Source organism: Taurulus bubalis (genome assembly GCF_910589615.1).
Source record: "Taurulus bubalis genome assembly, chromosome: 11".
Lineage (NCBI taxonomy): Eukaryota > Metazoa > Chordata > Actinopteri > Perciformes > Cottidae > Taurulus > Taurulus bubalis.
This window is the reverse complement of record NC_136599.1, coordinates 18393693-18417052: the sequence shown is the minus strand read 5'-3', so window position 1 is coordinate 18417052 and position 23360 is coordinate 18393693. Positions and strand designations below refer to the sequence as shown.

General features: G+C 40.1%; 1 protein-coding gene across 1 annotated transcript in view; it reads left to right on the top strand.

Moving 5' to 3' along the window:
* acot7 (acyl-CoA thioesterase 7) overlaps positions 1-23360 on the top strand; it is a gene marked incomplete at its 5' end in the record, with an annotated part of 45686 nt that overhangs the window by 12960 nt on the left and 9366 nt on the right. The window contains 4 exons of the mRNA XM_079226134.1: positions 169-283; positions 1330-1416; positions 16334-16450; positions 22819-22997. Of these exons, the coding sequence (XP_079082260.1) occupies positions 169-283; positions 1330-1416; positions 16334-16450; positions 22819-22997 (498 nt within the window). The remainder of the gene's footprint in view (positions 1-168; positions 284-1329; positions 1417-16333; positions 16451-22818; positions 22998-23360) is intronic.

Sequence of the window (23360 nt, the reverse complement as noted above, 5' to 3'; positions counted from 1 at the left end):
TTAAACACTGTGACAATTCCATTTCACTTGTCTTGTGTCTTGAAGGTCAATGTGATAATGTGATACACCTTTTCTTATTCTGCATGCAGCCGCGCAGCGACAGGTATTTCAACGGGTGTGCCCACCTGTACACGTGCTCATACTGTGTGCTGTCTATTCTGTCTGTAGTATGCCGGTCAAGAGCAAGAGGAGCAGGGCAGAAAGCGCTACGAGGCTCAGAAGCTGGAGAGACTGGAGACCAAAGCGAGGACTGAAGAGGTGGTGCCACCTCCAGCCAACCCAGGTAACATCCCGCCCTAAAGGCCTCAAATAAAATCCTGTGAAAGCAGTTAACTTACAACGGAAACCTGCGCTCTACAAAATGTGCCTGCTCCTAAAGGAAAGTTGCAAATAGTAGCTGGAATATTGTGCCTGTTATGATCGGAAAAAGTGACATTATGGTTTAACCTGCAAATTCTGTAACACCTCTACTTAACACCGAGGTACTACAAAGACCTATTTGAGCCTGAATTAATATCCATTTATTGTTGTACAATCAATTTGCAGGAATGTAAGTAGGTGTATTGGTTGTAGTAACAGGAGAACATTCAGGTCTACACATGACACAGGACACAGTGTTCTGTATCAATATTACTATCGCTGCACCTTTTACAACTCAGTGCTGTGATTACGAACTGCATCATGAAATCAAAACCAAATACTTTCTTCAGCGCGAGACCTTTTATTCAAGCTGGATCTGATCATTCTTTAGTATGTCTGAATGTTTTGTTTGGACTCTCAGATAGAGACTGAGATTTCTCTGTGAAACAATTGTTCACATTGATATTGTGTTATAATGTTACTGAGTATAAAGTACTGAGGTAAAACACTGTCAACTGTCTATAGAGTGAAGAATCCCTCGTGTACTTTCAGTATTTTATATAATATAGTGCACTGATGCTAACTTGTGCCTTCCGCTAAACATTACAATACATATCTTAGAAACCTTTAACAGTTTTATGGATTCACATTTAAGTTGATCAAAGGAACCTATTTGCTCTGTAAATGTATTTTATCATCGTGAAGGTAGAATTTATTATTAATTCTGTAAATTTGTCATGTTCATTCAAACGCAGAGGATCCACCAAAGGGTAAGCTAACTTCACCAGAATCCTGTCAGTACAATAACTTTGGTGCTGAAGCATTCAGAAGCATGCAGTTCATGTCTGTGTTGGTTTGTTGCACAAAATACACACCAGCAAGGTTTTCAATAAAACAAGGTTTCACATTTCTTTTGTTTTGTGTGTTTGTGTGTGTGTGTGTGTGTGTGTGTGTGTGTTTGCATTGCAGAACAACACACAGTTGGTTTCAGCCAGTCCAGTCTGATCCATTTGGTGGGCCCCTCTGACTGCACGTTGCACCAATACGTTCATGGCGGTGAGTCCAACCATTTCTCCCCAATTTCTCTAACTCTCTGCAACTTTAATCCAACAGCCACGTTTAGCTCATTGTCTTAGTCGTCCCACCTACGGTTAATTCATTTGAAATTTCTATCCCAAGGTTCAAATGTACTACCACACAGTGTGATTGATCCAGGACTGAGAGCAGCTGACAAGCTGTTTCAGAACCCTGTGATTCCAAGTCGCCCTCTGCCACTTAGTCTCCAGTATCTGTCAGATTTCTTTGTCACTCTCACACATGTGAAACAATGAGCTCATGAACAGCATTACACTCTTTGGTATTGAAGGCAGGAGCAGACCTGAGCATCCACCTCAGATCAGTATGGAAATCCTGCAGGGGAGAGGATGAAACAGAGACTCCTACAGCAGAGAACAGAGAGATGTTGAAAGACACAACGGGTTGGGCGGAAGGAGAAGGATTTATATGAGAAGAAAAAAAGATGTATACATAGAACTTGAGGCAAGGGAACACATGTACCATATGCAGTACACGTTCACATGTGTTTACAGTATCAACATTATTCCCTCTATTCCATCTTGAAAGGTTAGCTTATGAATTGCTGACAAGGTTCCTCCCAGTTTTATAGCCATTTGGATGGGTTACCCAGGGTTAGTACAACATGTCCTGTGGCAACACAGAAAGAAGAAATACTGCTGAATTTAATCCAAAGAGAAACGTCTTTGAGAATTTTGTGGCTGTTAGGACTGAGTTCTTCTTGGAGTGGATTGATGAATGAACGGTTGTTTGGTTCGGAAATGTCTCAACGTTTTTTTGTGAGTGAGTATGAATACGTGGGATTGCAGTGAGAGATTGTTCTGTATCTGTGTGTATGTAATACTGTTGCGTTTTGAAATAACTGCTCGGGTTGGTACTTGCATTGACAGCACTCTGTGCAGTTATGAGCATGGCTGTAATTGTGAAGAACAGAATGACAAGTACGAAGCGGGAAATAGACAACTAGAACAACAAATGGGAAATGGAAGGTCTTGGTAACGGGGATATATGGTGCCGATGCCATTTCCAATTCTGTGCTTCGCTGACAAGCTAGACGTCTCAGAGGCATAAATTGTTCCTCTATGACTCGTCTTTTGACCTCGTTAAAATTTCTGACTGGGCCTATTTAATCATCTTTAAGTAGAAAATCTATTTGTGTTACTTGGATGGTCCTTTCAAAAAAGGCATTTTTAGGCTCCTTGCTTGCAAAAAGTGAAAATATTTCTTCTGCACATATCCAAAAAGGTCCTTCAATGGAAACACTTTATGCACATCAGAATCCTTAATACATATTTACTCTTTGCAAGCAAGAAGCTTCTTGTAGTTTTTTTCTGTTTCTTCCCGAGCCCATTTCCTCCCCACAGGATTTTATCAAGATTCCTAAAAGTTTGCAAAGTACTTTAGAAAAAACTGCCGACCAAAGCATTGAGCAAATATAACAGAAAGTAGCAAACTAATTAAAAGCAAGATAAACAACTAAATGTAATGAGTGCGTATCCAGATTTGATGGTTTAGCCACCCGTAACCAAAAACCTGGTTTATCTGATGTCTCAAACAACATGAAAAAGCAAGCTCTCAATGAAAACCATCCTGGCTGCATCTGTAACAAATCCAACATTTTATCAGCACAGAACAGACGCCTTTTATCGGTTCGAGGTATATTGTTTCTGGCAAGATATTCCCCCCTCGTACTGCCATTTCTATTGAGGTCAGCTATGTAAAGAGGCCATTGGAGAGACACCAGATAGTGAGGAAGAAAGACAGATGAGAGACGTTGACTGAGAAAGAGATGCAATGAGAACGGGACGGGACAGCAGGATGGGAGGAGGACGGAGCAGGGCGGGACAGATAAGTGTAGCACTAGTCATGGTTGCCTTTTTAATTTGGTGAGTTCGCTGAGAAATCTGTCCAATTAAAACAAACAAATGTGGAACAAGCATGCAGGTAATTTAGAGAGCGAGCGAGCGCGCACACACACACACACACACACACACACACACACACACACACACACACACACACACACACACACACACACACACACACACCGCTGCTCTCTCTCTCGGTACATGCCATTGCTCATTAAGCAATGTTCCCCGTTGTTCGCTGCCGCTGCTCTCACTACACTTATTTTGTTTACATAACCAAGTCAGGTCATGCAGCCGGACTTGACTCACTATCGCTTTCTCTCCTACTGTGTCTTACCCTCTCTCGCTCCCTCTTCTTTCTATTCTCTTGTTGGAGAAATGCAAACTGACTTCTACATGACAGTGTCGGGTTATTCGCTTACTGTATGTTTTCCCTTTTGTGGTGCGAAAAAGTGGCCTACTTAGCTTGAGCCTAAGGAGACATAAAGCACATGTACAAACACATGAACATTCAGGAACACACACACACACACACACACACACACACACACACACACACACACACACACACACACACACACACAAATGAAAGGCAGTGTGCACACAAATAGAGATCAAATGCACAAATGCAAACATAAATTGGATGCGTTAGAGCACACACTGAGATCTGTGCACAGATTTTTTTTTAAAGAAGGAAACTTAAAGTGTCAGAACATCAAATCTTCAGTCTATTTGTTTTAATCAGACTGCAGTTGTGTCCACCTGTGGCAATCAACTACTGTTTCCATGGAAACAAGTGCTACACTTCCTTAAAACATGAAGGAATGAGAAGGGAGAGTAGGGAGAGAGGAAGAGATAATGAGGTGGGCAGACAGTGAACAATAAGCAACAAAGAAAAGGAAAGTTAAGAGAGAAAAAAGGAAAGTAATGTTGTGGTAATTAATGGGTAGCGTGGTGAGCTCCACGTTTCGGATCCTCCGATCTTTTCCAGGCTTTTTGTTCGGCATGTTGGAGACTTTCATTGTTGCAGGCCTCGGTCCCTCAACATCTGACATTGCAAACATTTGGAGTTTTTACCAGAAATGCTTTTAACACAGTGTGCGGGCTATTCCCCATTGCTATTGCCAAGCACCTGTCACATGGTGAATGTGACTGTGGCTAAGTGGTTACCTTGCCTGTCTTTCAATCAGAGGGTTGGTGGTTCGCCCCCTGGCTCCTCCAAACCATGTGCCCTTGAGCAAGTCACTTAACCCCTAATTGCTCCCTCGTTGCTGTGTCTACGGTTTATAGAGCAAAAATGTAAGTTGCTTTGGATAAAAGCATCAGCTAAATGTAATGAATGCATGTTTCATCGATTAATAAATGTTGACATCACAAATGTGAGCCCTTCCCCTTAAACATCTAGTCCTGCATTTAGTTTTGGTTTTGTGTGACGAATGTTCTGTATATCTTTCCATCCCGTAGCATATGAGGATTAAAGGAATTGATTATGCTGTTCAAGCCATTGAAAAATCATATTTAATAACAGCAACATGTGATTATAGACATGTTCACTGACTCAGGATCATTCACAGACCTCTTAACATATTCACAGGGACCTTTTCTCCAGTAGAAAGTTGATAGTGTGTGTTTGCCTTATGAAGACAAATAAATGAAGAATGTGATGCCCAATCAACAAAGAAGGGGATCCTGTACGACTGTCAAATCCTTTTTGACACAATTATATTGGACCTCATTAGCGTCAGTGACATATTTGTCAAATCTCCGGCTGGATGGATGTGGTGTCACGTGTTGGCCTTGCTATTAGAATCTGCTGTCAGTCAGTGAGGATTTGTCTCTGGACCTAAAGAGATGTTGTTTTACAGAGAAAATAATTAAGAATCGTTAGCAGAGTGTATTAGCATGTGTTGGTTTACAATATGAACGTGTGTGTGTGTGTGTGTGTGTGTGTGTGCGTGTGTGTGTGAGAGAGAGAGACAGAGTTGAGCCAGGGACTGCCTGAGCACAAGAACACATCCATCACTGTGGCTTTATATTATCTGTCCTCTGCCCTGGTCTATGCTCAGTGGGTATATAAACATGTCACTGCCTGAGACAGAGGAATTCAGGGAGACAGGGATATGTCCACTGGACCTTGTGTGATCGACCTTTGTGAGGAGTGCGAGTGTGTGTTTGTGAAGGGGGATTGCTTCCACTAGCTCCACCTCTAGACTTCTCTCCTCCAAAACCAACATTGGTTCAGGAATAAAATACTGAATCAGCTGCACACGTTTTTTTAGAGACCTAAGAGAAGAGTCTTTAAAGATGTATGCATCCCTGTATAAAAAACCAAGCTCCTGGTATACAAGAGATGCTGGTTCATTCTACCCTGGTAGATTAAAATAAAAATACTTCAGTACTTCATTAATCACAAAGGAAAAGGTTATAGAATTATAGCAGCTAAATCCCACATAAGATAACATGAACTCAAAGAGGTAAATAAGTAATATAATACTTAAAAGATAAAAACGTGAACCAGAAACTGAACTACAATCAAGCACTTAAACTATACTCTAGATCTACTATACTGCATGGTCTTGTATTGATATGGCATACAACGTAGAGGCCTAAATGACCAATAGCTGACCTCAGAACTTGAAACGTCACCAAATAGGCTCCTGAAAAAAAGGAGAGACTGTCAGTGTGCTGGAAGAACCAACTATTGACACATTGCCACCACAATTATTAAAGCTGGAGGAAACTTGATCTAAAATCAAGTTTTGTATAAGTGTACATGTGATCTACTGAGCAAAATCCATATAATCTGCGTAACAACCTACCGATGTTCAAACCCGTCTTAAAATTAGTTCAGAGTTTGTTTACTTGTGCTAAACGCTGATGTAGAATCAATACTAGAGAAAAGGCACCACCACAAGCTGTCGGTTGTCTATCATTGTTAGGCATACTATAATAAACTGTGAAAAGGAAAAGGAAGGCTGAGTTTCGCTTACTTATTTACTGTTTAAAAAGCAATTATATTGTTTTCTAGAAGGTTACTTTTTTTCTTTTAATGAATGCAGAAACTGAGCGAGTTGTTTTCTGCTCACACATCCTCTGTTGTTTGTAAAAGAGAAACCAGTCCGGTAAACTACTCAAACAGTTTGCTAAGGGGTTTCCTCATGTTATGAAGCAGCGGTTCAGCTGAAGGCAAAATCTGATTCTAGAAAGGTTGAACCAGAGAGGGCAGTGAAACACTGATTTCAAACCTGTATCAAGTTACACTTGATGTCTGCAGCTCTTCAGGCCACAAACAGCCCCAACGACCACAACCAATCACGGGCTATATAGGCTGAAGGTGAAGCCACAGGCAGAAAAAGGTCCATAGATCATGTTGCTGTGACTGTACGGTCGTAACTGAAGCCAATTCAGACGAATGCATCATTTATTTCTGCTCAGAGCTTCTCTCATCGGATTTTTGACAGCTAGACAGTAAGAGGACACTTTAAGAGACACGTTATCATTTTGAAAAGTGATGGGGACCTTGCAACCCAACCCCTAGTACCTAGTACCAGTATTACCCAGTATTACAGTACAGTATTACAAGCCGATACTATCCAAACATAAAATGGAGCTGACTGTTTCAGTGGTGAAATTAACAAATACCAAATTAACAGGAATTAACTATGTGTTGTACTGTTACTAAGGCCAAGCTCTACATTTAGAAAAGTAATCTGCAGGAGCCGATAACCTTTAACATCACAGCAAGAGGTGCATTTTATCTGAAAGCTCTTTATCTGACACAATTTCCATTACAGGAATCGTATCTCAGTGATTTTCTCAGGCCTGTGTTGTGCATGGAGCTTACAGTTTAACAGTAACCATGACAGTGTTCACTTGCAATTTTCAGGACTTAAAGTCACAGTTGTTAAGGTGTTTGGTAAAGCTCCCCACAGCTGGAATGGTAAGATACACAAAAAAATAAGCAGCTGATGGGACTTTCTTCGAGGATGTGGATGCGTGGGAGTAATGTTAACAGGAGCTGTTTCTATAGAAACAGCTCGTTAGGAGGCAGTTCCAGCCGTTTGATACCGTTCATGATTAAAGCAGCTGTTGGGGAGGGGATGAGAGGGATAGGCTGGGATTGAGGGAACTGTCGGTGGTGGATAAAGGCATAGGGCAATTCCAAGAAAGGGAGATATGAATACAGATGGAAGGAGTACATTAAGCAAATGGTGAGAGATTACGTGAGAGAGGAAGAGGTCACGAATGCTATCGCTGTCTCTTGGTATCACACTTTCTCCTCCTTTGCCCTGTGTGGTGTGCAGTGTCTGAGCTGGTTCTAATTAAAAGTGCTTGAAGTTAGTCGACAGAGTTGATTTGCAACAAGAGCTGCCCGGAAGACCCCCGTCATTGTTCTCATGCCAGTTGCCGATGGACAGCATTGTGCGCGAAGATTTGGGCAAATCGTCAGAAGGAATCTGATCACAGAGGTACTCTCCCCTGTGGCAAACTGGGCTGCACTAGGGACTTGGTTACTAATTGCCATTTTTTTCCCCATTTGGAGGGAGCTGTCTTTCCTCTTCACACACACCATCTCCACCCTCCGCCACCCCTCCCCCCCCCACAACTCTGCCTTTCGTGTTCCCACCCTACGGCAAAGGGAGTCATAGTGTGCCATGTCACCCTGTGAATGTGTAACGCCAGGCCCAGGGCTCTCTTGGCCTCGCTTGTCCTCATTTGCAGTCTCACATTGAGCCTCACTTCAACCTTTTACATCCACTGTACAAGGAGAGGGTTTTTGCAGGAGTTGCATTTACCGTTCCACTGACGGTAGTGATTTATAAAGACGAGCATCTTTGATACTCAAGGACGGCACGGCCCTTCACTTGATTTGCTCGACGTTTTAGTCACAGGTTTCTAGTACACCAGATAAATTGAATATCCAGCACAATCTCATAATTCTTTTGTGAAATGAAGGAGATGATAGAAATAAATACTATATGTCCACATAATGCAATATAGCATATGAAACTAGGGGACAGTATGTAAGAAGGTGAGGTAAGCAGCAGGCTTTGAACAACGTTTTGGAAAGAAAATAAAAGAGCTTGTCCACAATTCCTAAAATGTATGTGCTCTTCTGTCATTATTAACAACATTAACACAATTGCAACCTCCTCAACTTCTTATTTAGATTTATTTTGTCTTGTGCAAAATTTGGAAACTGTCAAGGCAGATGTTCCCATGTTGAATTGTCTCTGATCTGCCTTCTTGTGGATGCACTTGTTAATATTTCAGATGCACACTAAATATGCAGGCAAGTGCTGCTTGCATCGCAGCTGCTTGTCACCATGCATGGGTTGTTAGTCGCCTTAAAATGTACCTGAAGAGGAAGATCAGGCAATTAAAAAGGTTATTTGGAATTCAGTTGATGTCTTGTGTGTGCAATATGTAGACTTGATTTATTGTTAATCTAGAAAGTATTTATTGGTGGAGTTTTAGAAAAATGTATCTTATAGTTGAAAAGGTTCTTTCCATAATTTGTGACTTGAACCAAAGCCTGAATTTGGACTTGTAAAGGACTTGTAAACTTAACTCAAATTCAGACCAGAGCACCACAACCACATGTCATTTCCCCAGCCGAAGGAAATGTTAATATTCCTCTTTGAAATGAAGGAATGCTAATTAACCATTTTTGGGAATGGCTGAAGCTTTCTCCCACAATGTGACATATGTATGGTGAGGGAAAATATGTAGCTCAAATTTCAATTTTTTTTTGTATTTTCAAACAGGCAGCTTTTAACTACTCATAGCTACTTTTAGGCCGCGGGAAGGAGTAAAGTGAAGAACAGTGAGCAAACTGGGGTAATTATCCCCCCACACCTACCAGCCTCGTTTTCACGAGGCATCTGGAGAGCTGCTAACAGCGGGGAACAAGATCACGGGAGCCTACTCTCACTGCTACACTCCGTCTCAATGTCCCTCAGAAAGTCACAGTCCAACCCACAAATAACCAAGTCCTCAGTGCACTTCGATTTATTAATATTTTCTTACAAAGTTACAAAGTTCATATCAAAATATTCAATTATATTCTTGACTTCCGCAGTCTATCATTTACCACATTATAATTCACTTCATACCGTATACTGACGGGGGCTTTCTCTCCATCCCTTTACAATTCTTTAATTTACCCAGAATGACCTCCTAAAGATGGTTTCATTCTGATAAGAGCCCTCATGCTATTAAAGAGAAACAGAATACATATAATCTAATTCTTACCATTCAATATTCGCAAATGGAGGATCAAATGAGATGAAATCTCAAAAATGGGGGGTCACTTTGTTTCAAAGATTAATATCATCAGAGCTTATCAGCTGCTGCGTGTCTGCTGCTACCAGAACTGCTGTTTTCTCATAGCGCTGCTGAGACAAAGACAAAAAACAATATTTGTGTTGAAAAGGCAACAGCAATATGTTGTCTATGGCGGCGTATCTGGCTTAGTAGGATCATGTGAATGATACTTTTAGATTTATTTTGTAGTTGTTACTGTTTGTATTATTCTAGCTTCTTCATAGTAAATAGGACTATTCTGTTATGGACCTAAACTTGTACAATAGATTATTTCGGGGATTGCTTCCAGAGTTGAGGGAAGGTACTGGACCATGTAAATCCCATGAGAATTCAATATAGCCATAGGGAACCAGGCTTTATTTCAATGGTGTGCAAGAACATCCGACAGTGAGTTCATACTTCAAAAAGAAGTAGATAACCTTTAACGCGACACCATATTAGCGTAGATTTGTACAGTCTAGTCCAGATTAATGGCCTAAAATAACAAACATTGCCATACCACTTTTTAAGTTGACATGGAGAACTTGTCAGCAAACAGTGGCCTATTTAGGGGCCTTTCACATTCTGTATTTTTTTCACGGTAGGTGTGTTTTAAAGGCACCCTAACAACTAATCACGGCCGACACATATCTTTTCTTACTTCCTTAATTAGCAGTCTTTAGAATTATCTGAAGAAGTTAATAATTTTAGCGCAGGGCTACCCACAACTTAGACGACTCTCTACTGAGACATCCAATGAAAAATCAGCCAAACTGACCGACAAATCAAGTAGTGTAACTACTGTGAGTGATTAATGGTGCTGGTAATCCATTTATTTTTGTTTGGACTTGGTTTAGTTTACTGCTAAATAACCGGAACTTCATCATCAACATCTTCATCGCAGCGGGCAGGTTTTGGTTGCTTAGTAACGACAGTAGCACAACCTGCCGAGCACCTTGGATAAAAGGATGAAAGTGTCGCAGCTGGTATTTTCCACACGTTTTTCGACACATGTGAACGGCCTCATATGCATCCAACAGATACAGAGAAACATTATCATTCATTTGGAGTCCTCTGTTTCCTTTCATTTAGCTTGTTTTGGTCTCCACCAACACCTGAGGCTAAAGTCTGGTTCTTTAGATGCGAATTGCTTCACTATGTTACCAGCTAGTTATATATTATGTTTGTCTGCTGTTTGGTGCTGAGCTTGTGGGTTCATGGAATTTATTCCTCCAAAAACAGCTCCCGGCTGTAGCTGAAAACAATGCTGATGAGAGCAATGCAATTTAACAAAAACACCAAAGTTGCAGGCCTGAATACCACAACAATTAGCTTTAAAGTAGAGTTGAAGTAAAACTGCAGAGTTGATTGTGGGTTCATCACTATGAGCGACTCCCTTTCATATTAATTTTAGCCTCTTTAGCAAGTTAATATTCTAAAAGTCAGCATACTCAAGTTTTAAATCATCAGCAGGTGCCTTGATATTTGTTTTATTCAGTTAAGTGTAATCCAGTGTTTACGTTAAATTTTATCATCTTGTCAGGTCATGATCCATCTACACTAAGTGGTACATGCTCAGGCATGACCCCTCCAGGCTTTGAATAGCAGCAGCCTGCTTCGCCTTGTACCCTGGAGGGATTTTCAATCTTAGGTGAGATCCCATCAATTTTCCCAACATAGTGGGTATGGATAAAAATAAATAAAACAAAGGATCCAAGTGGGTTTTGGAAAATGCTTCACAACAGACTTATGGAAGGAAGTGATGGATTTCTTTGTCCGCACACTTTAATTCGGACATGCTGTTGTCACCTTTCACCACTGAGGCCACATTATGAGTCTTTATCAGAGAGCGTTTTGAATGCTTCTACCTCCCCAATCAACAGGGTTTTAATGTGAGTTCAAGATGTCTCTCATGTGATGGACTGAAACATGTCACTTTCACAGTGACAGAGTTTATCCGCACAATCACACATCAACGTCAGAGCTCAATTCAATTTGTCTAGCATCAAGGCATTTTCTATTTTGAAAAATGTTGAAAGTGCATTTTCTTTTAGCTCTGACAAAGGTTTGCTTGGCAAAAACAACTAATTGACTTTATATATTAAACCTTTTGTATGTATCATTGTTTTCTGCATAACATGGTGGAAGTGATGGTCTGGTCATTTGGGAATAAGAGGATGTCAAATTAATAGCATGTTTAATCAACTCAGCAGGCCGATTTTTACACTGAATGCCACATTTGGGAGCAAGCAGCACATTCTGTTTGTACTCCCACGCATTTGGCTGTCATAAATAGAGCCACACAGTGCAGATGGTAGGAGCCTTTGGGAGCCAAACCAGCCATCAACAAGCAGACTTATTGATTCTCTGTAGCCTGAGAGATACAAAAAGCAACGATTGGGGCAACTGGAGTGTCTAGTGAAGGGTCTGCATATCTTTAAATAAGCGCACACACACACACACACACACACACACACACACACACACACACATACACACACACACACACACACACACACACACACACATTCGTTCTCCAACATGACAAACAGATGCCACCCTCCTCGCTTTTCTCATCCAACCCACCCACTCTATACAAGATTACACAATTTCTGTGAGAAACCCGCAAACAACTGTTTCCTTCACACATTATTGTGTCGTGTGTGAAGGAAACAGTTGTTTGTGCTGTCATGGCTGTAGTGTGGCACACACAGACACATGCAGATGTAGCTTTCTGAATTGCTCTGTGTCCCCTTCAAGCCTTACTATAATCTGCAACTTTAAATTATTTGTGAGTACAGGAATTGGAAAAGTGCTCTGTAAAAATGTTGATGATCGATTATTTTGATGTTCTCACATCATAAAACTCATACTTTATCAAACATTTATCTTTTTAGTATTAAATACTCACTTCCTGTTGGTTTAAAAGATGGCTGGTTTGGAGTATAATCTCTCTCACACAGAGCTTGGATTCATTTCAGTCACAATGGATTCCAATTGTGATAAATCCTCCGAGCAGAGTAAAGATTATCAAACAACCATGAGATCGCAGGGTCATAAATAAAGCTTTTCATAACATGCAGCGACGGCTTCTTCAGATGAAGACTGTGTGTTGAGGCACTGGTGTGCTTAGATTTCTCATGCTGCATTATCCGCATCTATATGCTCATCTTGTTACAAATACTTTCAGTCAAGCATCTGTAGTGTTTTAAAAGTTTAGTTTGTCAAAATTGGACTTGCACATGTATATAATGATGTCTATGTGTACATGACAATGCTTAAGATGGAGTATTGTTTTTCAGGTATGCATGGAATGAGCACAGAGTCACTAGTCTGCTGTGGGTCACAGTCATTTGCACACAGTGATGAGGGCTGAGGTTTTACAAAGGAGCATTTGGTTTTAAGAACAAAGGGGACTGGACCACCTGTGGTCTGGGGGAATCTCCCTCCTGTGAGGAGGAGAACTGAATAACAATTTCTTCTAGGTAAAATATTTTGTTTGTAAACACAGGAGGGCGGAGTGAGGACTTCAGGTACCGAAAAACATAAATGTTATGGAGCCTCTTCAAATCCTGCGCCAAAGAGAGACTCCGCCCCTGTGGGACTTTTAGCCAATCGCATGCCGTAGATTTAAACCAATGAGGCGAATGAGCGCAAAATGCTGGGATGTTAAAACCAGATTGTAGATTCCTGTTCGAGGTCTTTGAGCTGAAGCGAGAAAGGAACAGTCTGTGGAGCGGAAGCTCAGAGACCCTCAGCTGAGTAATGTATACTGTACCACCATTTGAACTTTTATTAAACCGTTTATTATACCTCATTGATTTTGTATTTCTCTTCGCCATGAGCACCCGAGGTTCTAAGAATACTTTACACATCTAACTCTGTGACACTTAGAGTTACATGTGAATATCCACATGTTAAAGATATGTTCCTCTCAAAAACAGTGTTTTTAATAGGCTGCAAGACGTTGCATGATATTACCTCACTCTAACTTTGGCCATTTTCTGTTTCTTCACTGTTAAAGTGAGAAATAATTGATGTGCTATTGCTTTTTTCTAGAGCTGTGCATACAAACAACTTCACATTCAAAACTGCTCCTCCTTGGGTCCTCAGCAGTACACCTGCAATTTAGCGCATGTATAGATTTCCAAAGAAGCATATCCGTCCCTTGCTTGACATCACCACCGCTGGTATGAAGTAGAGCATGGATTTAATCAGCTATGGTACTTTGGCGGTGAGGACGTTTTATATTAGTATGGAAAAACATACACATTTGAGTTGCAATGGCACTGTTCCTGTCGGCGATACGCTCATGCTTGTTAACTCCAGGGAAGTGAGGAAGAGTTCAGTTAGTACATCCAGAATCCAGCAGCCAAAGTGACCTGCAGTCAATGAGCCACAGACAGATCTTGAGGACATACTCTGCAGAGCCCTGAAGTCTTGTGCTCTTCACTTGTTAATTCAAAGTTTATTCATTTTGATATCAATATTGTCCAAATTGCACGAGTAGCCATTCATTGCTGTAATAGTTAGATTCCATTGTTAGTGTTCCTAAAATCATTTATATGAGGGTTTTGTGAACTGCCAGCTACAGTGTGGTGACGGACTGGTTAAGTTAGGAAACTAAAACTACATGGTTCGGGTTATGAAAAGACCATCCTCATGGTTGAAGGAATAGTTTTTATTTTATTTTGGGAAATATATATATTTTTAATATTTAAAAAAAGTAAGATGAGAAAGTTTAAAATATGTATACCATTCTCATGTGCTGGATTATATATTGGCCAGGAGCAGTCATTTCCTGGACTCTCTCCTGGATCCAGCACATAACTTTCCAGTAAAACCTCAATGTTTAATATTTACACATTTGTTTATTCACGGAGAATGCCATCAATCTTCACATCTCACTCTTGACAAGAAATTAAAGAAGCGTATTACTCCAAATGTCATACTATTCTTCTAAAAGAAACCTGCGTCCTCCTCTTGTTTCAAAGTCACATACTTTGTATGCTCAACGCACCGACTGCCTCCTTCGACTTTCTGTGACGGTATTATTTGCAAGAGTTTGCTTTTAAGGAAAGAGTAAACAGAGGTCATTTAAACCTTCGGACAAATTACTGATGCTGTCGATGTCCTGGTGTAGACGGTCTCCAAGGAGAAATGAATACCTGGACTACGCTGCGTATTAATGTTTATATTTACAAAAGCATTCATAACATTTATTGAAACACTTCTTGTTGGCTCAACAGTGGACTGATGAGTCTGGATGAGAAGCTATTGTGGGGGAAACTCATTTATAATTAAGCGGCAGGTGTGCAGTTTTCTGATTGCATCAGGGAACCTATTAGCTTTTGCATCAAACAATCTCATCTCAGTGAATTAGTCTCAAACATGATGAAGAGTCTCTTCAACTCAATGACTGCATCAAGGCTTGTTGGGATTTAAAGAGAGAATGTGTGATGTTTCACCGGTGATGAGTTGCTGTTTCGATATTTGAAGTTGCACAAGTGCACAATCATAGATTACGGTCAGTGTTGGTTCATTCTTGACCTTGAAACTGCAGCTGACAAAGAAATCTCCACTCAAAGGCCTCTTATGGGCTTGTTCTGGAGCTTTTGACTGTCACAACTTCTACCTTTATTGAATTAGATGAGTTAAAAGCTCATTTTTATCTATAGTTTTGTATCGGATGTGTTTGCTCAACTGTCATAGATCTGTACTTACTATAGGTTAAGACTTGAATAACATGACTGACTGTTTACAAGGGGAGAGAAAATGATATTGAAACGTTCCCTCAGGTTGAGTCAGCTGTACTTATCCATCCATTCATCCATCCATCCATCCATCCATTATCAGCCGCTTATCCGGGGTCGGGTCGCGGTGGCAGCAGGCCCAGCAGGCTGACCCAGGCTTCCCTCTCACCCGCAACACTTTCCAGCTCATTCTGGGGGATCCCGAGGCGTTCCAAGGCCAGCCGGGAGATATAATCCCTCCAGCGTGTCCTGGGTCTTCCCCGGGGCCTCCTACCAGTTGGACCTGCCTGGAAAACCTCTAACGGGAGGCGTCCAGGAGGCGTCCAGGAGGCATCCTGACTAGATGCCCGAACCACCTCAGCTGACTCCTTTCGACACGAAGGAGCAGCGGCTTGACTTCAAGCTCCCTCCTGATGTCCGAGCTCCTTACCCTATCTCTAAGGCCGAGCCGGGCCACCCTACGGAGGAAGCTCATTTCGGCCGCTTGTATCCAAGATCTCGTTCTTTCGGTCACGACCCAGAGTTCGTGACCATAGGTGAGGGTTGGAACGTAGACCGACCGGTAAATGGAGAGCTTCGCCTTCCGGCTCAGCTCCCTCTTCACCAGGACGGACCGGTACAGCTCCTGTTTTACTGCTGCAGCCGCACTGATCCGCCTGTCGATCTCCCGCTCCACCTTACCCTCACTCGTGAACAAGACCCCGAGATACTTGAACTCCTTCGCTTGGGGTAGGCAGTTTGTCCACACCTGGAGGGAGCAATCCACCGGTTTAAGCTGTACTTATCTCCCATCTTATTATTGAAATTAACAAATTCATCAATGAAAATACTGGACGCTATTTTTGTGATAATGTGCTGTTCATGTACAGGACAAATCGTTTTTTTACATCAGAGAAAATATATCTATGAATCCCCCGCTATGGATCTTGAATATCTTACAAAAGTCAAACTGTGTTTGTGTGTCTTGAACAGGTGTGACTATGAAACTGATGGATGAGGTTGCCGGCATTGTGGCAGCTCGGCACTGCAACACTAACATTGTCACGGCCTCGGTGGATGCCATCAACTTCCATCGCAAGATCAACAAAGGTGAGGATGAGATGGAGAATACACTCAGAGCTTTAAGTCCCTGATACATAAGTTATCCACAGCTTGATGGACATGTACCTCCATATATGTACTGCAGTGTTGGCCAAAGGCTGCTTTTCTTTAACTTTTGCCATGTCCATTAGTAAACTGCACTCTCAAAGAAACTAATTACATGATGATGTGGAAAAACTCAGCGGTCTATAAATTCCACCTTAGACAGTGCTTTTTTAAATTGGGCTAGCCAACATCAACAGCTGTCCCACTGTTGCTAAACAAGATCCGTTTTGCTTTGTTGGGCTGCCGCTACATCTGGAAAACATAGCGCTGTTATGATTTAGCATTTTCCATTACCAGGATTTCTCTCTAAGCCGTTTCCTCACTGTTAAAGTGAGCTATTATTGATACTGTATTTTCAACGCTGTATTTTCACCCTCCATATGGACAAATTCTAAGCCTCTCATTTTAAAGTTAATTCAAGGATTTTGACAACACTATTATCCACTTAGCCTTTGACATCTTAATAGGAAAGAAATTGTCTTCTCACTAGAGTGTTATAGTAATATATACGGCGTTTCCATTCTCAAAGTTGAATGCTAGGTTAAAGGGTTCATTTTCAGCATAGTTTGGACAACACCGTTAGTATAAAGTGCTTTTCAGGACATTTAGGAGCAAAGATGAAGTACATAAATGCAAGAAAGAACCAACATACTCTTACAGATACACACTCACAGACAAACTAGATCAGAACTAGAGGAGTGTTAGAATAGGACAGATAATGTACTTGTTTCTTCATTGACTCATAATGTTATTAATAATAACATATATTTTACTGGTGAATTATCTTATCAGGTCGTCTTGCTAGTGGACCTTTTGACTACTGATGAATATGACTTGAGTAGTCAGATTGAAATGCTTTTGAAATAATAATGATTAAATACTGTTATTAAGAGAAAATGTTGGAAGGGCAAACAGCATTTTGACATTTAGATTTTGAAGCAATTGATCATTCGTCACGTTCATTAGACTTTCATGGAATCAAAATATGTCAAATATGACAGCAGCCTCTTCAAAGTGGTGTACAACAGTGTATTACATTCGTGGACTTCAGTTTTTCTCAGCTCAGTGTCTGTTTTTTCTATTCATGCGCTGGAGATGATGTGATCAACACATCCAGTGATAATATTCTGATGGTATGATTATCTCTGGATATTACGTTAACAATGGGCCAGCTACATCTCTGCCTATTGTTGAATTGTGAAGTGGAAAGAAAATGTCATATACTTTAGTTTTTCAAGTGTGCTAGGTCAGCTGTGATTCTACGGCATTTACAGTTCATGTATTTTCAAATACAGGTGCCTTTATTCAAGCAGGATAATTCACTCAATCCCAAAGTGTTTTTTTTTTTTTTTCAAGGAGGCCTGAGTAAAAATATTTTTTTTAGCGAGGGGGTCATTAAAACATTTAAAACACACCTTCCTGTGTTTCAAGAGCGAAAAACGGAACAGTACAGATGGGTTCAGATCCGTGTCCACATCTTTCAGCTGCTTCTAGTTGCTCTAGTTGCTGTCACCGTCTGTCCTCTGAGTTTAGGTGGTGGTGGTGACATGATTTCCCCTGGCTTCCACAGGGACTTAGGTGTTATGTCACCAGTAGATTGGTGGTGTGCTTAGGAAAAGAATGGTCAAGGATCAAAAGAAAAAATACTACTGGCATTGTGGGCTGTACCTACATTTTGTTGTTATATAAAAGAAAATAGTTTTTCCTTTCCATTATTTACTACTTCAAGCTAAATGTAGACATAATGATGCTTTCAGATATTTCCAGCATAAGTGCAGTCAAACACTTTAATGAATCTTTTAATGTTTGACTTCAACCTCGACTGCAGCTGTGCTGGTTTAACACCAGGCTTTGTTGTGTTTTAATCCCTCACAATTAAAGAGAAGAAAGACTAAATTCCTGAATAACTATTTCTCCATTCAATGGAGAAATCTCCATTCAACTCGATGCAAGAGACCAGGTAAAAAAAACACTAAAAGGCAAAAACTAATTTGTAAAGACCAATTAATACATTTTCAAAGTGCTTTACATCTATTTAAGAAATACATTGACTTTATTGTATCTACAAAATAAAAGACAATCATGGCTAAGGTGCCACACAAACCTGTGTGAGGCTGGAGGACCACACACCAGCAGGCAAAATAAACATGAAATAAAGCGAGATTGGACATCAAGACCAAGAACATTAAACAGACCGAGGTTTGTAGCTCCACATGACTCATGTGGAGGATGTTCAGGTCATTTGTTGAGACGTTTTTGGAGGTCCCGCTGTGTAAAGCTGGAACAATCCACTTAACTAATTGTTCAGATTTTCAGTCTTTTGGGGTCCAGCAGCAGAAATATCACTGGTTTACAATGCAAACAATTATAATCAGAGAGAAGAAACAAAATACCTGAATTTCAACAGGAGAAAAAAAAAAGAAGCTTTGTTTGAGAATGAACAAGGCAACTTAAAATGTCTTCATTTGCAAGGTCAGATCAATAATGATCCCAGCTGTTAAAGGGAAGTATGCTTGTATTTGGGGTTATTACTGGAACATGTGTGTTTACATAAATGCATGTAAACACACATGCTTTAAACAACACTTAATTTATATTTATGTTCTATCTGAATACCCTCTGTCTGAAACGCTCCGTTTGCGTTAGCGCTTGTCTCTTCACGCCGTCTGAAAAAGCCCATTTTGTTTGCGAGAAAAACACAATGCACCTTTGCAAAGGTTCTCAAATCGTGTATATTCCAAGGAGCTGCATGTGCATGGAAACAGTTGCCAAATCAGAAAGATTGTTGAATTACATGATTTATGACTTATGTGCACAAGCACTGTAAAGGTGAGTTTTTCATGATATATGCCACCTAACTTGCCACCACAATGACATCGTATCTTCCATGCTGTGTGACAAAGCTACATAATATATTCATGCACTTTATTTAGTGAAATGAAGAGAAAGATGGCACCATGGTTTAAAGCAGTGTGTGGTTGCATGCATTGGCAATGCAAAAGCAGGACAAAACTACAATTACATTTATTCAGGACATCTGAACAGAAAAAATAAAATTATAATGGCAAAAATCGTTAAATGTAGTGGGATTGAAGGTTAAGTGAGATTATGAATAATGTCAACAGAAGTTCTTAAGGAAGAGGTTAATTAATTGATTAATTTACACAATACAAACTAATAAAGTAATTGCATTTGCAATGTATGTGTGCGATTAAACAAATTATTCAATTAAGTTGAGCAAGAATGAGGTGATTGTGCTAAATTGTTATTTACTAATGACTATTCTCCTCATCTCTCCTCATCTCCCTGCATATTTCTCAACTAATTTACTGTGACGGTTTTCCTCTGTCTTTTGCATTTGTAGTTTACGAATATCTTGTCTGTGACACTTTTCATTTGCATGTTTTGAGACTAAACATCCCAGGCCGTGCGAGGGCTAAAGCATCAATGTCCCACTAATATGACATTTATGTTGAGTGGATTGATTTTCCATCGCAAAGACGTATGAATAGTTAACCTTTTGAATTTGGTTCTTATACTTGGTGTCAAACTCCAGCCTGAGAGGAGCTGCGACACTACTTGGAGTCTGCTAAACATTACAAAATGGCTGCAGTCATGTAACAGTTTGTGAGTCACTTGTTCATTAGTGTCTTCTAATGTTCTGCTCCTACACAGAGACTTGTTTCATTTCCCCCCCTACGACACAAAGTAAAGCCCTGAACAATAATGTGTGTTGTTTTGCTCTGAGCATGTAAGTCAGTGAGGTGCTGGCCATTGATGTTCCACAGGAGTGTTCAGTCGGTTCTTCTCCATTATCCACTACAGCAAAATGCCCATAGATACAAAGAAGAAGGAGAACAAAGGCGCAAAACTGAAAGGGGATGCTTTAGGGAGAAAAAAGGGACTGCTAAAAGAAGCATCATGAATACTCACAAATAAGTTCTTGTTCATTTCCATGTACAAATTGAATCAGGTAGTTTCTTGGTTTAGAATAAATGTACATTGCAATGTCTGAACATTTTATTTGATTCTCAGCAACAAAAGAATGTGTTTCTGGAGAAGTTGTCAGAAGTGAGGGCTGTTTTTTCACCTGCTTTGCCTTGTTCCCTTTTTTTGTCGTCTTCTCTGGTCATTCAAAGCTTTTTGTCGATAGAATGTTTTTCACAACCTGAGAAATATATTCACTTTGGTCCAATTGCTACGGCTAATAGAAAAGACGTAACTCTACTCACACAGACTGTCATTAAAATAGCAAATCTATGTCTCAAAGGCGGTACAACCCCAGCTTCGTGCGAACAACACGAGGCTCTGGCATGGACTCTCCTCACAGCAGATTAGCTTTATCAAACAGCTCCTCCGAGATGAGACTCTGCCAGTTTTTCAGGTTGGCTGACCTTCAACACTGCACATGCCCAAGATCTACTCTCTACATAAATCAATTATTAATCACGAAGGCCTAAAAACAAAATATCACCTAGTCTCATCAAGGCTCATTTTTTTGTGTAATGTCATTGAGCAAAGCACGCTTTATGGAGCCTAATACATCTGTGCCAGAGATAGTATACCTGAATGACACTCGATTCGCTCTCAGCAGTAACATGTAAAACAAGTGAGAGAATGGCCAGAAGTATTCTTTCACTTTTTTGATTTTGAAAAGTTGCCAAGGGAATAAGGTTGTTAAAAAGAAATCACAAGCAGTAGCCAAAGGCAGCAACAGAAATGTAGTAACAGTTAGTATATCATTTGGTATAGTGATTCCCACCTCACACTTCAATTAAGTATGTGTTAATGTGACTGAGAATGTTCAGTACTTATTGGGTTACTTTTGGACAATGAGATACATTTGTCCCTCCACATTTCCTCCAGCACATACACACATACACACACACACACACACACACACACACACACACACACACATACAGATGATTTTTAACAAATTAATTACATTGGCACATATAAACTCTTCCACATCTCTTAAAATCTACTCAAACCCTCCATTTAGTCTGACTGCAGGGACAGCAGGATGTTTATCAGTGCCTTCAAAATAAACCTTATGTTCCAAAATCAATTATGAACATTTTCTGATCTGATGTAGTGATGGTTAAGGACGAGTTACGTCTCAACAACATAACACAATTTAGCTGTTAGCAGGAGACTAGAAGCGAACCTTGATCGCTGAGGTCAAAGTCACACACTTGTTCAACCAACTATCATCCTAACGATGAGGACAGCCTTTAATCTCAGTCTGCTGCACCAGTGAAGAGATCCATCAACGGACAACTCATTTTCTTAGAATTCATTTGCAGCTTATACTTTGATTAAAGGCTTTTTTCATTTACCATACATATATTTCATTATCTTTAACTGTTTCATAAGATCTCAGTCATTGACTCCAGATCTGTCTCTATGGCAACAGCAGTAATAAAACAGTACAAGCACATGAAATAGAACAAAGAAACACTCCAGCAATGCCCAGTCCTATTGGTTTACTTTTCTTCTTTTTTTTTTTTTTACCCCTACCTGCAGTGACAAAAAGGAGAAGAGCACTTATTTTTGATGAGTCAAACACACTAGATGGATTAGATGGAGCTCAGGATGAAATCAAAAGAAAGGCTAGCAAATGCGGCCCTTTTTTTTAGGTTATAAACCAAAAAATGTGGCCCTTTTTTTGGTTTATTAACGTTAAAACCTTTAATGGATTTTGACTACAATGCAACTTAATTTTTTCCATGTTTTCAAACTTCCTGTGTTACTTTAAGCACATACACATTATTTGTATTGCTTTATTTTTAAAGGTCCTACTTTGTATTCATCTGAAAAGCTTGCCGTAGGAGAGACTGATTGGCTGAAGTTGTTCAGCTCTTCCAGCCAGAGATCAGCTCCCTGCTTCACTCTGCTGACTCCCGATGTGGAACTGACTTAAATAAGTTCATGATGCAACATTGTGAAGTAGATTGCAAGAGCAGATCCTGCATTTTCCTTGGCTGACTATACCAATATACCAGCTTATAGCTATCCATGAAGGTCCTTAGTTTGATTTCAGCTTAGCATTATTATTAGTCAATATTATTGTGTTCACACAAAGTTTTCAGGTGAATTCAAACTTCAGTCATTTTGGTGTGGGATAGTTGAAACACAATATTTAACCAAAAACAATTCTTGCAACATAAATAACAACAATATTAATTATCTATAGATGGCTGAAGGACAGAGTAGCGTGAATCAAACGGGATGATTTAAAAACATTAAACCAGTATACTGCATGAACGTCAAACATATTTTTTCCTCTTTTTCCTCATCTCCACCAGGCTGTGTGGTGACAGTGACGGGGCGGCTCACATTCGTCAGTAACAAGTCTATGGAAATTGAAGTGTTGGTTGATGCTTCCTCGCTGGTGGAGCCAGATAAATATCGCGCTGTCTCGGCCTTCTTCTCCTTCATCTCTCTGGACAAGGACAATAAACCTCTGCCGGTCCCTCCTCTTAAGGTTGGTACCATCCATTCTTTCTAAAGTATGTCATTAATTTGATCCTATACTACATTTACATAAACCTTAAAGATATTGAGAGTCAAACATAGATTTTTGGATGCATCCACCAAGTATGGCTTACTTTGAGCTCTTATTTAAAACCGTGGTGTCTTAGTCAGGCCATGGATTTGCTTCTCAATGCACCCTTTTTTTAGTTTTGTGTGCTCTTTTAATTGGAAACCTGGTCCTTGAACCTACAGAAAGTACTTTGCAGAGGAAAACACATTTTCACAGGCTAACAAAAATAAGTTATATATATATAAACATTACGAATTAAAATTTGACTCAAATTTGATTTGACTCAGTGTAATTAGTTACTTT